The sequence below is a fragment of the Elaeis guineensis genome, chromosome 2 (genome assembly GCF_000442705.2).
Source record: "Elaeis guineensis isolate ETL-2024a chromosome 2, EG11, whole genome shotgun sequence".
In the NCBI taxonomy this organism is placed as follows: Eukaryota; Viridiplantae; Streptophyta; class Magnoliopsida; order Arecales; family Arecaceae; genus Elaeis; species Elaeis guineensis.
The window spans coordinates 79547191-79562101 of NC_025994.2; the positions used below are offsets into that span (position 1 = coordinate 79547191).

At 37.8% G+C, this 14911-nt stretch overlaps 1 protein-coding gene across 1 annotated transcript; it reads right to left on the reverse strand.

The window, feature by feature from the left end:
* Window positions 1–972: 972 nt before the first annotated feature.
* LOC105033151 (probable methyltransferase PMT5) lies at window positions 973–14362 on the reverse strand. The gene is given in 10 exon segments (XM_010907830.4): window positions 973–1297; window positions 1766–1967; window positions 4081–4216; window positions 5399–5702; window positions 5843–6009; window positions 6143–6368; window positions 7677–7917; window positions 12466–12485; window positions 12488–12600; window positions 12848–14362. Coding segments are annotated over 9 exon segments (1869 nt in total). The 5' UTR covers window positions 13360–14362; the 3' UTR covers window positions 973–1297; window positions 1766–1817.
* Between the last annotated feature and the right edge of the window lie 549 nt (window positions 14363–14911).

Genomic DNA, 14911 nt, shown 5'->3' on the forward strand with positions numbered 1-14911 from the left:
AGAGAAATAAAATTAGATATAAATTTTGAAATCTGAATAATATCTATACCCGCATGTATATTCAACGAATAAAAATAGATATTGATTGGATTCACTTATATCCTATCTATATCTAATCTGTTTTCAACCCCATACCTTTGTGTTTTTGCCGATTGTCTTTTAGCTCATTTTGTTTTACTCTGGCTCATTACGATTGTTGTATTTCAGCTCATTAAATTCCCTCACAGTATTTTTTTTAGCACGTTGTGTTCCCCTTAGGTGTGAGAAGAAATTTGGACCAAGGTAAATTTGGACCAAGGTATTGCTTAACATTGAATTGCCAAGGTGACACTAGATGAGCCTAATGAATTTTGTGGGACGTGGTAATGTGTTATACATCGGCCTTTATACCAGTGCGATGCCACCTTCCACACTATAATATTTCTGGCCTTGTGTTGAATAGATGATGTGCTGGTCAGTGATGATGTTGCTGGTCAGTTTTAGGTCAAGGAAATCAAGTACCAACAAAATGTACAAAATAACGTGTATGAGAAGGACAAAGGCCAGGTACAATAATAGGCAGTACCAGTTCGTCTAGCTCGCTACGTAGAGCGTAAGGTCGGCGCATGCCAATTGCATAAAGAATTTTAATTTTATCGTTCTCATCAAATTTCATATTACAAAGTAAAATATCGGGTTTCCTTGACTCTTGTTTCTCTTGCATTAATTTTTCATAGCTTTTAGTTTTAAATTCTATATTTTTCATCAAAATCATATGACTCAACAAACCTAAATAAATGTATTTAGCTTTGTTCAGGATTACTCAGGAACAAAACAGGTTTAGAGTAAATAATAGCGGCAATATGGCCCATTGAAAGCAGTCAACAATGAGACCAAAGACGAGGTCCACCAAGAAAAGCCCGTTCATTAGACCAGAGAGGATCCTTTGCAGACCACACATTTGCCTCAAGAATTTGAGTTCACACACACACGCAGAGAGAGAGAGAGAGAGAGCGGAGGGGGAATCCTTGGATCGCGACGTTCCTATTAACATCTCACGAAATGCATGAGAAATATGCCAGATCTAAAATAAAGAAAGCAAAAGGTTACACTGATGTTAAAATAAAACGTCACTGCTGTCAGCTTGTCACCCACCTCTCTCCTCAAAAGAATAATTAGTGCCACTCAGATACTGCAATTTTCAATTTAATAATACACTACAAAATTTTGGTAAATGGACGTGGAACTCTGTGATGATTGATAGTCCCCTTTTTCGCCTTTATGATTATACACTCCATTGTATCCAATCAAAAAGCATCTGGGAATATAATGAAACAGTGAATTTCATGAATACTGTTGCAATCATGAAAATAATTCCATGCATTTAATATAAATAGCAGGATAAAGTGATTAGAAGAAGAAGAAAAGAAAAAGAAGAAGCCAGAAAGCACGAGGAGATCACTAATTTCACCCTACTTTTGGCTCAATATTTTGACCCTCATTTAAGGCCAACACTGGCTATCGGCTGATAGTAAAGACATGCTATTTTTAGTAGAAAATTCAATGGAATGATCAACCAGAAGAAACCAAATAGTGTTCTTCTAAGTTTCAATGATGATCAGCCTTGAAGGAAAGAAGATATTGCTATAGCGATTTTGCTTGTACCTCAACAAAAATGGAGTTGAATCCTAACAAAAAAAGTCGGATAGGTTTCACACGTGTCCATTTCACAAATATTTGTATCTCTCACAAAACACTTGCATATTTTTGTGAGAGGTGGGCTTACCATAATTGGAACACGTCATCAGCAGATCCAAAATTTCCCAGGCAAAAGCTAATCATTTCCGCAAAAATGGCTTTTGGCATATAAGCAACCGCTGGTCGCTATCATTCTGTGACTCAATAACCCGTGCATCCCAACGAATCTGAGTCACAAGTGCTCTTGCTTTTTCTATCACCGGAACTTTATCATGTAAAACAACCCATCCCTAACCAAAACAGTACATGAAAAACAAACCAGTTAAGAACAGCTAAAATACAGACCCAATATTTACCCATATAAAATGGGAAGAAAATTTAATTAAAGATCAGATTGCAACATGAATAAAAAAATACGAAAGCCTATATACACAAGCACAAGTGTGAAATTTTAATGATAAAAAAGAAAATAATATCTGCCATTTTAGATACATGAAACTGTCTACTAGACATGTTAATGACCCATGTGTATTTAAGGTATACAATTGCCAAAATTTCTACATTTAGGCATCAAGAAATGGACAAGCCAGCCAATGTGAACCAATGTGATGGTTTGAATTTTGTCGGACACACGGGAGACTGGAATTATGCTGCACTACAGGATGAGAGTTACATGTATAGTTGGTAGAACTCATAAATTCACATGTGAATAAGTAAATAACTGATTGGTGTAAATTAGGTAAAAAATGTGAGAAAATAATCAACAAGCTAGCCAAGCTGAGAAAGAGGAAGACTACGAAGTCATGCAAAGTGATTCTAAAATGAGGCGAACTTGATATAAACAAAGGCAAGGAGTGTACTAAGACTAATTAGAGATTTTCATTAAGTTGCAGCTGGTGCAAGGGGTTTACCTTTGCAGCAAAAGCACCATATCTTATGACCTGATAGCATCTCAAGATAAATGTAAATAATTATTATTAATATAAGGTTGGTCCGGATGAACTTTTTAAAAGTTTAAGAACTTAAAATGAGAACATTATGAAAGTAAATTTTGGAATTAGGAAAAAAAATAATTTTTACTGAAATACATCTACACATGGGCACCAGGCCGTGCCTAGCACGACCCGGCTCAGGCCCATCGGGCTAGGGTCCAAACGGGCCGTGCCTGGCCCGTTTACCCCGAACCCCAGCCTGGCACGGCCCGTGGCCCATCAGGCCCGCGGGCCTGATGGGCGGCCCTTTTCTTTTTTTTTTCTTTTTTTTTTTTAAATCAGCCCAAAGTCGGGCATGGGGATCTGTGGGGTGGAGGTGGGGGAAGGGTCGGGGTCGGCAAAGCCGCAGGAGCAGCAGCCGGCAGAGTCTCGAGGGGCACAACAAGGGGAGGGGGTTGGGGAGCATTTTTTTATTATTATTATTTTTCCCAATGGACCGCACGAGGGGGGGATGTGGACTGCGACACGAAGGGTGCAGGGCAGCTACACGGGTGGGGGAGGCGCCCGAGGCCAAGGAGGGGAGGTGAGGGGGGTTGGTGGCGCCGAAATCGGGGGAGGGGAGGGGAGGGTAGTTTGATGGTTGTGTGGAGCCAAATACGGTGGGGATGACCGTGACCTGGGCCTCACACAACGGGGGTGGGGGATGGGGGGGAGGCAGCAAGAGGAAGGGAAGGGAGAAAAAAGAAAAAAAGAAAGGGGCCATGCCTGGCACAGGCCATGCCGAGCCTGGGATGCAGGCCACAAACCCTCAGCCAAGCCCAGACCCTTTCTAATGGGCCGTGCCTAGCATGGCCCATTACTATAGCTAACGGGCCGTGCCTGGCACGACCCGTTTCATGCCGGGCCAGGCCATGTAATGGGTGGCACGGCCCGTTTCCCATGTTTAAATACATCCAAATTGCTACCATTGTTGAACCTAGGCAAATTAAACCATCATAAATTTGAACAATTAACAATTGAGATATGCCCTATGGTTGGGAAAATTAGGTAAATATGTGTTATGAAAACAAGTTAACAAAGAAAACAAGAAAATGAACTCAGGCAGATATTTCCCCACACTAAGCTCCCCTACTCTCTCTCACACTCGGTGCAATACAGCATGGTCCAGCATGATTTGAACCTAGCATTGCCATAAAAAAGCAATGCCTTTAACTAAACCAGCTGGCTTACTAACAAAAAGAAAAACATTTGTAGCCCATTTTGAGTAAAGGCATCAAGTAGACATCTTATAAGCAGAAGTTACGATTGGATAACTCAAAAATAAATTCCAGCCTCTTGCTGTCTAAATTTTACTGGTGAATTATTGAGTGACAAACATACTAAAATGTAAAATTAGAGAATAAAGAAAGCTTGATGCGACAGCCCAGTATCTTCTACCAGAAAGCAACTACCAAGAAAGGAACAACTCTACCTCTGGCCGCAAAATGCGGTCCATTTCCAATAGTAAGGCCGATAGACTGCACTTCTCTAAAGTGAGATAATGAGATAGAAGCCCCATAGCATGAAGCAAATCATATGTTCGGGGATATGTTGGAAAGGGTTCACACCTGCAAAAGAATGAAGAGCACCCCCACATAAGCAATTATTCTACAAACTGGAACCTGCACCAAGAATTTTATAGCTAGAAGTGATATATCAGCATGCGAAAGTTGCTCAACTAGCTAGATCCAGCAAAATAAAGAGAATGAAAGACAAGATTCAAATCCATCATATTAAAAATTTTGATTGATTCTATTCTAGATGCATGAAAAAGAAATTAATCTTTTCTTTATAGATGCTCAGAAACATGATAAGTTCTCTCCCTCTCTCTGTCACCCCCCCCCCCTCCCCCTCTTCCCCCACCATGTGTGCATGCGTACATGAGTTCAAAAACAGATAAGCATACAGTTGGCATGCATGAATAGCATGCTAACGCACACAAACATACCGAAAAGCTCACAAATATATGTGTTCATGCAGAAACATACATGAAATGGATTTGGCTAATGAATACCGCCCTCAACAATCTAACCTAAAGGACCACCAACAATATTCAGACTGCCAGATGGAAACTCATTCCAGTTAGAGGATTTCATATATAGGGTGATTCATATGTAGTCATATGTACCTTGGCACAAGAATCATTTATAATAAGAAAACCGATACTCTACTTCATTCTAACAATATGTGCTTAGCCATCTAGCTAGGACACAGTCTCTAAAAAAAATTACACCAAGAATCCCACCATCCTTCTTTAGTATTCAATCTAATCCAGCTATTTGGTGTTATTACTTGTAAAGGCCTGTGCGATCCCAGTCAAATATATTTCCAAAAAATAAAGGATACTCAAGCAATCAAACTTGCTCTAGCTTATCAAATGCAAACATGATTTACAATTACTGAACAAACATTTTCTCTACACCAAAATAAAACATAAATGCATGAAAGCTCGACATAAGCTAACCCAACTTGTTGTGTATATATTTTTTAAAGACATAATCAGCTTGTCAAAATGTTCACAGATGTTTAAGTCCTTGACATATTCAAATCCTTCTACTTCCATTTGTTACCAGTATAATTTTGACATTGTTCAATTTGATGTCAAACATAAAATAACAAAATGACGTTAATATTATCTCTGAAAACAATCAAGATCACAGTGCACAGAACCAGGCATTTAATCATCCTCCATATAAATATGAACTTAAACAAGGATTGAATGTGCAAAAAGGAGAACAAAAGTCACCTACCAGTTATGCAAAACACCAGCAAAACCTCGATCAAGTATTAGGGGAAGTGTATTATGAACCCCAGTTGGTACAACATTCATCACCCAAACAGACATTCCAGCCTCCAAAAGTGCAGCATTTAGCCCTCCAAAATTAGCATTCATGTCCATGACATTACGCACCATGTTAAATGGAGGTAACGGATCTTCTTCACCGGGCCTCTTTGGATGGTCCGAAAATATCAAGGGCGTAAGCAAAGGCCAATAGTCTTTTATAGTTGTCTCCCATGCATTTAAGTCCTCCATGAATTCATCGGGATGAACTTCTGGGGAGGGAAGCAAAGGTCAATCACTAAGGCACTTTAGGAGACAGCAAATTCAATTGCAGTTCAGTACCAGAACATTCTAAGAACAAAGAAAAGACTGTGGAATACTAAAAATCAAACATTTTAGAACAAATACTTTCCATGAATGTCAAGTTCTTCTAAGTTCCATTGGGAGCCAGCAAGCCAGTTGGATGTGTTTTGGATGGGAACCCACCGTTTGCTGGTAGTTCCACTTAAACATGCAAGGAGGGCTTTATTATATGATTCTTCGTCTTCCTCTGTACAGAGAGGTACAGCACCCTGCTTGCTATAATGCAAATGACACAAATGATGTTACAAATTTTTTTCTCATGAATCATTTCTAGCTACAGAATTAGAATGACAAGCTTAATCACAACAACAACAACATAATGCATGAAACTCAGTATTTTTATCCTCACCGAGATGCATAGCAATTGAAATCTGCAGTCTTCTGCCAAATGAATGTCTCATCTTGCTCTCCTAATAGACTCCAGCAGATTTTCTGGGCAAATTCTTCAATGAATGCGAAGATGATGCTGTTTCGTGCACCGAGTGAACTACCTTGAGCTTTGCTGGTAGGCGATGTCAAAACAAAGTATCCTCCTGGCTTAAGTAGCCGATCAACTTCAATTATGAAAGCACCATCTGCCTCAACAGAGTTGATGAGCAATTGACATGAGACATGAGGCAATATTCCATTAAATAACAAATAACTCTCAAGCCTTGTGCCAATTATTTTTGGTCAGTTTTATGGATACTCATCCAATTTGACACATGCAAACATGGCTTTTTCCAAAAAAATGTCATGCTATTATTTTGCATTTGCTATATGTGAATAAGTGGCCCAAATTGGCAAAAAATAGTTAAAGTATTTTTTGAAAAAGAAAGAAAAATTAAACATCTAATTCATAAGTAGGTGAAATTGATATTAAAGGCCAACACAATACCAAAGATTAAATAAGTGAACTAAGCCAATCAGGCATGCAAAGGCTGGTTATAGAATTAATGATGCTCACAGAAAACAGAAATAAAACTCCAGTAGCACTTGAATATAAGAATGGAGCAGCAGAGTATTTAATGATGCTCAAATTTGGCTGTATTAATGCAGATTCTTTTATAAACAAAATCATATGGCCCTATGTGATTCTGAGAAATTCTCAACAAGCATTATAGGATATATTATTCAGTTCCAAAAATTGAATATTCTAATGGTCCAGTATGGTGAGGAATGGAGAATGATTTAATCAACAAGTTGGAGATTGCAAAACATGAAAGAATCTACCACAAAGTTTTTTCAGAACTTGAGATGACAATTGCATGCTTTGGTGCCATGAAACTCGAAAAACAAGTTAAGAAAGTGCAGTGAAAGGTCATTAAGCCAAACATGCACAGGTATAAGAGTTGGAGACATACTTCGCTCCATAAATTTTTTTGCGCTTCTTGTCTCATTTCATTTATCTATGAAATGTGAGGTAGGTTGCTATTGTTTTGCCCCACAGAAAGGGACTAAGAGAATGAAATAGTGCATGAAACGGCACTATGGATTGCATGTGTAAATGTAACTACAAATTCCATATACTACTCAGTGCAGAACTCATGCATAGGAATGAAGAATACACATGGAAAGCAAACTGAATATATCTTATGCTATTAAATTTAGAAGTAGTGCACTAACTTTCTATAACGATTAAAAAAGTACTGCTGTATTCATAATAACACAGGAGAAGTGACAATAAACAAAATGAAGATGTTGACATCTTTTACCATGTTGCAAATTATGGTATAATTTCAAACCAAGAGCAGAAGCAAATTTTCTGACAATTAGAAGTTTGTAGTGGAAAGAGTAGATATTACTGTTCTGGCAGACAACTCTAGAATCTTATATAAGTTGCTGTATTGAACGAATTATCCATTTCAACCTAAATAAGGAAAAGAAGACAGTGATTCCAGTACCCTTTTTGTCCCAGATAATTCCACACTGAGCACAATGGACCATGTCAAAAGAGAGTGATGGATATGGAAGTTGCCTTGAAACAAAATTCCCAATTATTGCAGGAAGACCCCTTTCAAGGGTTAATTGGACTTGACTCCCAAATACCTCATAAGCTGCTATACAAGTAGTCATTAATTTCAATGAGAATAAGTGAGCTCCAAAGCTACCAAAACCACATTCCACGTCCAACACTGTCCGGACCTGAAATTATCAAAGACTTGTCTTCTTAAACTTTATCACAAGAAATAAATATGAGAAATGGTCTTGTTCCTTGGAACAAGAAAGAGATGAATGATGCCACTTTGACAAAATATGATTTTAAAGCATGCCGAAGGCTACAGCACTTCATGGCAAAAAGAAAATTCAGTTTACCTAAATGTTATTGCATTTTTGGTATTTTTATTGGTTTATATAATTTTAAAGTGGGTTCTAGAGTCCTATTATTTCAACTAGAACTGGTACTAAAGAGCCCTATTTTAGGTACATATTGGGTTGGGCAAGTTATAAGCAATTAGGAATAGATTTGAAGCTGTTTTAAGTGTCTTTCTAAATAAGGCATTGTGGGATTCTAAATGTTCCATTTGAGAGGAGATTTTGGTGATTAGTTTCTTGGTTATTGTTCGTCCTACTTTACTCATAAAACAAGTTACAGAATATTATAAAAGGGCCTATAAGGATGGTATGTGATTTTTTATGAAAGAAGAAAGGATTTCTTTAGACTGGGTTTGACCCTTCTCTGTCTCCTCCCTCCCCCCTCCTTGATCTGTCTTCTATCTCTTCTATTATATTTCATCTTTTTTTCCTCCTCTAAACTTCACTTTGCTCTTGCTTCCTATATAAACATAAAATCTGCGATCCAAATTTCTGTTTATAAGAGGATACCCACCAATCGACAAGTTTCTTTAAAAAATTGTTCTTTGGACCTGTACCTCATCTAAAGACCTACAATAGAAACCTTTTTTGGCCTTTTGAATTTTGCAAATGCCAAAAACACATTTTCTGCCCTGTTTTCCATGACAGGACAGGAAGGTGATTGTTGACCCAACTCCATTTCCTAGGTCCTCCCATGCAATGCAGGCCATTCCCAATTTGTCCTGCATCAGCACTCATGCTGCATCAACATCCAGAGCAAGAATAATACATTACGTGGTGGGTGAGAGAAAAAAGGAAATACTAATGCATGCAACAATAATCCAAAAACAAGCAATGAAGTATTTGAACTGAAAAATGTGCAGGAACTAAATGGTAACATAGTATTCGTCTGACAGAGTTCTGAAGATCAAGTTTGCTTTTCAGCAAGTACCAAAGAAGCTAAGAATATGGAACAACCAAAAGTACTCACAAAGTTGTGGCTCTATCTTTATTTTCAAAGAATCTGTGCATCTATGCCAAAATAGTGAAAAATCAATAGTGTCTGTCCAAAGCCAGTACTGCAAAATTTCCATCCTTCAAGATTTGTGCCAATGAATCAGCAATTGAAAATTATCATCTAGTATGTCAGCAACATTACTGCTTTTCATAATTACACTTGAACTATGACCATCATTTTAAGTATCAAATTCACCATATTTTATGACCTTGAATTATATGAAATGCATATTGAATTTCGAACTGTTGTCATAAAACAACTAGACTATGTTAGCATGTTTACTTGTATATGAAGTTTAGAGTAGTTGAAGATCTTCTCTGTTCCATTTTGCAACCTGAATTACCAATTTTCTGCATCAAATAAATAGGAAACACCTCTTTGTCCTTCTATCCACAATGTTCATTTAATCCCAATAGTAACAATTTGCCCAATGGTTTTAGGCGTTCTTTTCATCTACCGGAGGAAAAAAAAAAAAAAGGGTCTCACCAATAAACATAGCTTGCAATATTGTCACAGACATAGACAAATAATTTCTTCATCATTTTCTCTACTGCAATAGTCCCATCCGTGCCCGTCCATGAAATCATTTACTTCACCAAAGCTCCAAAAACCCCTATTCATATCCTCATCCCACAATCTAGTTGCTAAAGAAGTCTGTCTTCACCTATAATATCCAGCCTTTGCTAGAGAATAAGGGGCCTTGACATGTTTAGAACACTCTTCTCCACCTTTCAGATGTCAACCATCCATGGTAGCTCCTGCAATAATGCTCAACACCACTCCCAAAACTTTAGGATAATATAGTGGGGTGAGAGTGGGGAGAAGAAAAAACCCTGCTTGCAGGATAAAATCGTATGTAGACCAGTGCCTGTTCATTGTGTAGATTCATCACCAGTATAGAACAAACTACAGCCTCTGACATTGACAAATCATTGAATTTCTTAATCAACCAAGAATCTTCATAGTAGTTATCAAAAAAAAAGGGTAATAGTTAGCCACCCCCGAAAAGCATATAGTGTTACACTTCGTTTCTTTCTTTTCTCTGGTTTTATTACTGCAACTAACAAACCTGCAAAGGTGTGAAATATGTGAGCTAGACCAATCTAAGGGAATATTAGGATACCCAAACCCTTCCGCATAAGTAAATAAATCTCTAGGCTTCATTGCCTTTTTAGGACCATCAAGATTCATTTTCTTGTCCCTATACATTTCATCAAATGTGGTTCTTAGAAAAATGATGACAAATCCTGTTATTATAGGCATTCAACATGTGGCCATACTATTTTCTTTTAAGCACTTCTTGTATAATTTGTTAGAACCACATTGCTATTCTAAATTCAATATTTCATTAACAGATTTAATTGTTTCTATTATAATTCAGATATATAATTAGCAAGAAAATGAAAACAAAAACAATAAAAGAAGGGGCAACTTTGTTATTTCCAATGTAAAAATGCATAAAGATTTGTTTGTTCTTATGTGTGCAAATCATCCTTAAATAGAATAGCTTTATACATATTTTGTAATTAGACTTCCACAATCTGGACAACTTCATCCAACTGTCTAAAACTTTAATACTTTAAAACTTCAACATAATTGAATAATCAAAAGAAATGTTGAAAATTGAAAATCAAGTAAAAAAATAAACTGCAAAGGCATGGATCTGAAGCTAAAAAAAACACTCCAACAATTATTGTGACCAAAGTTGTAACTATTGACTCATACTCGGGTTGTGTGATGCCTACCTTATCAGTACGATTCCAGCATAAGAGCTCGGCATGCCCCCATATCAATGCATGGAATGGGTGTTGTGTCAACTCCAACAACATGCCATGTGTTAGTATGGGGCATATCATACCATAACGGTAAGGTACCAAATATTGGGACTAAAAACCTCAACCATTAGTGGCTGTATCTAGAAATTATTTTCAATGCTCCAACAATAAAAGATATAAAAAAATAAAGAGATAGGATAAAAACAGTACAAGGCAAAATGAAGAAAAGAAATGCTTCTGCGAGAGAACCATGAGGCAACATTACATTTCAGGAAACTATAGGAAACAACCAAAAAGCCAACCATTTTGTACATATTAAAATGTCACAAATAAAAAAGTAAATGCATGTAACAAAGATATGGTAACACATGGTAAGTCTTTATATGGAGAGACAAGAGTAGAATTAGAATTACTACAGCTAAAAGTGGCAAAGGATTTGTTAAAACTGTAACATATATAAACATTTACTTTTTAAAAAAATGATTGAAGTCAGGAGTGATAGTGATTGGATTATTCGCAGATAAATAAAGAAGATACGAAGTGGTCAAATAAAGAGGGAAAGAAAAAGAGTAATTGGATGCAAGCCTTGGGGATCATACAGAATGAAATGTTTTGGAAAGCAAGCCTCTTGATACTAAGAATAGAGCAAACAAGGCTTCAAAAGATAAACCCTAAGTAGAAATGATGAAATTTGTAGATTGTTGGACATGATCATTGGATTACACAAAGAAAAGTACACATTTAAATCTTACCAGATTCAACTACTTCAACTAAACGACCTGTAGAACTCTGTGAAATAGCTACTTGATGATCTAAAAGGCACCTGGGGATGAAGTCAAGCCTACAAACACATTACCATTTCTACCTACTTCACAATAATATCTAATTATACAGACAATATCATAAAATATCTAAGTCACAAGTAAGAATCCTAAGAGATATTCTATCTAGCAAATAATAGAATTGTGAATTATTAACCATAGCAATCAGATGAACCAAATTACTATATGGTACATCTTGCTCGTTTTCCCAAAAGTGAGCTTTTTCTTTTTTGTGCATTCAGCGTCAACAAATTCTGTACTTCCCTACTCAAAATTAATGTGCCTTCACCCGTCAAACTGAAGAAAGACTAGCTTCAGCAGAGCCATTGTAACATCTTCCCATGTTCGAGAAGGATGTGCTCTTCCCGATAACATATCATAACCACTTAAGATTTTTTTTATACTTTATAACATAATCTCCTACTTCACATGCATGTAAACATACATACACATGCATGTAGTCTTGGTAGTAGTCTCTAGAGCTAAATAGACTAACTTTTATTGTTTGTCTCTTATCAGCAGCAGGAAGGAACTTAACTGAGAACAAAAGCTTTGAGAGTGAAAGAGGATGCACAATATGAAAGTATTAGAAAGGATCAAAAGGAAAACAACACAGGCAATAAATCCACCAAATTATCATAATATTGTCTTACATCTGGAAGATGATAAGTGAGTTAAGTCAAATATATCAATATACATAGATATCAAGCAAACAGCAAACTAACATGTAACATCAATAGATTATGCCAGAAAAGTTTTTTTTTCCTTCTAAAGAAGAACTTACACCAGCTTGAAGGAATTCAGATCACTTCCTAAGCCTATCATTTCTGCAATTTGACGTGAATAATCTTTGACACCATCAAAAGTCAGACCATCCTCAGAGTGGAAGGCAATCTGATTATCCTCCAGAAGCATCATCCTGGAAAATTATAACAAAATGATTATATCGTCAGATAAAAGACCACCGATCAACCATTCCTAGATACTTCTTTTATATGTAATATATCAATACTGGTACATGTAAGTTCAAGAATCTTTCAAAATGTAAGCTGGGACAATGCCAGGGTTGCAGCCAATCAAGTGAGATATGCTTACATGTTACAGGATTCGGTATATAATTCCTTGGTTGCATATGAAATAAACATTTCAGGATGCAAGAACTTTACCTTTTTTTCATGCTGCCAGAAGAAAGAAACTGATCTTTTGTAATCTTCACATTGCCACTCCATATTATATCCTTACCAGCTGGCCACCGCAATGGGATCTTATAGTCCTTTGGAGGACGAACCAGACAACCTGTGTCAACATCATCCACTTCACAGTGTCTATCAACTTCATCCCCATCATGAAACCCAGCTAACAGGTTTGCAGAGACATTGTAACAAGGAACATTGTTATCTCTTTCTCTCCCACAAAACTGAAGCTCGCCCAATGGTGTTATCCCAAAGGAGAGTGCCTGTATCTCTAAAAGATCACTAGTTGTTTGCTCCCTTAACCTCCTGTAATTCCTATATATGTAAGGTACTGGAGATTGACCTATGGAATTCCAGCTAGCTGGATATGGTGAGCTTAAGACAGTGATTAATGCAATAACAATGATGAAGTAAAGAATCAATGAATTCAAAGATGGGCACCGGCCAAAAATGACTAAGTGTTCGTGAGCCCAGGGTTTTCTCATGTCCAAACCAATGGTGATTACAGCACTCTAATAACTGAACTCAGGGCCACTAGCAAAGTTCCTGTCCTCTCAAGCTAAATCTTGATAAATATTGTTTTAAAGCAATCAGAAATGACATCAGATTTGAAGCGTTCCTTTTCACACTGTTGATGATCAGAACAATTCTTATTCCACAAGCAGATCCATCCAGAAAAACAGATACTTTTCACTGATAACGACACTTAATACAAGATGTAAACTATAAATTAAAAATAAACAAGGCACAAAAGGCAATCAGGTCATACAAATTAACCTCGGTGCATTGACCAATTGTTGAAACTCTGACTTCAAATCAAGTCCATTCAACTTTCATACCACAGAATCCTCAAAAATTTTACAGAACTGAAAAGCTTAAGAGGGGGCATTCAAATTCCACACCGTGACTAGAAGATTAAGAAAAAAGAATGGAGCACAATAAGGCCAGATCTCCAGATAAAGAACAGAAGATCAGGAAATCCATCCAACAATAACCAAAAAGCAATATCGCCTGCACAATCGAACAAACCCGCATCCAGATCACCGCCTCTCTCAGTGTAAGCCAACCCTACCAACCTGATTAACCTCCCACGCCATCAAGAACTGAATCTCCCGGCAATCCTCGGCAAACATCTTTCGAAAAGGCCAAGAAACACTTCCAACAAAACAAGAACAGCAAATCTCACTCACCGAAGTACCAAATCTCAATATTACGGCGTTCTCCGACGTCAAACGCGACGATCTCTTCCGTCGGGAGCCTCAAATCGATCACAGATCCGATCAAACTACGAATGAGGTACCTTTTTTCTTCAACAAAGACTTGATCGGAGGAGACCAAATCTAGGGTTTTCTTCGTTTCCTTCTCGCCTTTGGAGAGGATGAGGACAACGAGAAACGGTTACATTCCAACGAGCCACGGATCTACCCTTGTCCCTCGCTGCGTGAGAGAACTGAGAAGAGGGGTTGTGGGGTGGTGGTGCAGGACGGTTGGAGGGGACAGCATTTTAAAGGACGAGATTTGTGGGCCCCGCGCTCGGAGATTATTTTCACCAGATGCGGGGATAATCATACTATTAAATATAATGATGATTGCGCTATCGATGGACCGCCGGCCTACCTTTGCTTATGTTGAAACGCAGCGGGAGTCAGCTGACGGCCACTCGATCACAGCCGTCCATTCTTGCCTCAGGCCTTTTGACCGGAATATTTTACTGAATCCATCCAGGCTTGGTCGGCTTAATGGGGATGATGATGGGGTTGATGGTATCGGTTTTTAATTGAAGATTAGTGTAGGAGGCGTTGCGATGTGCCCGTGGGGACGTCGTAGGGTAAGGCGAGCTGGCCAATGATTGCGACGTAGTCGCAGGAGGGGAGACCGGCTTTACATCGCGAACAGAACGGAATCCAGTATCCATTGAGGTCGTTTTCCATGAACGTGTGTGAGGCTTGCACAGCGTGTGAAATTTGTGACGGATTGTTTTGTTTTGTTTTTTCCTTTTTTTTTTTTTTTTTTGAAAAGCAAATGATCTTGCGACGG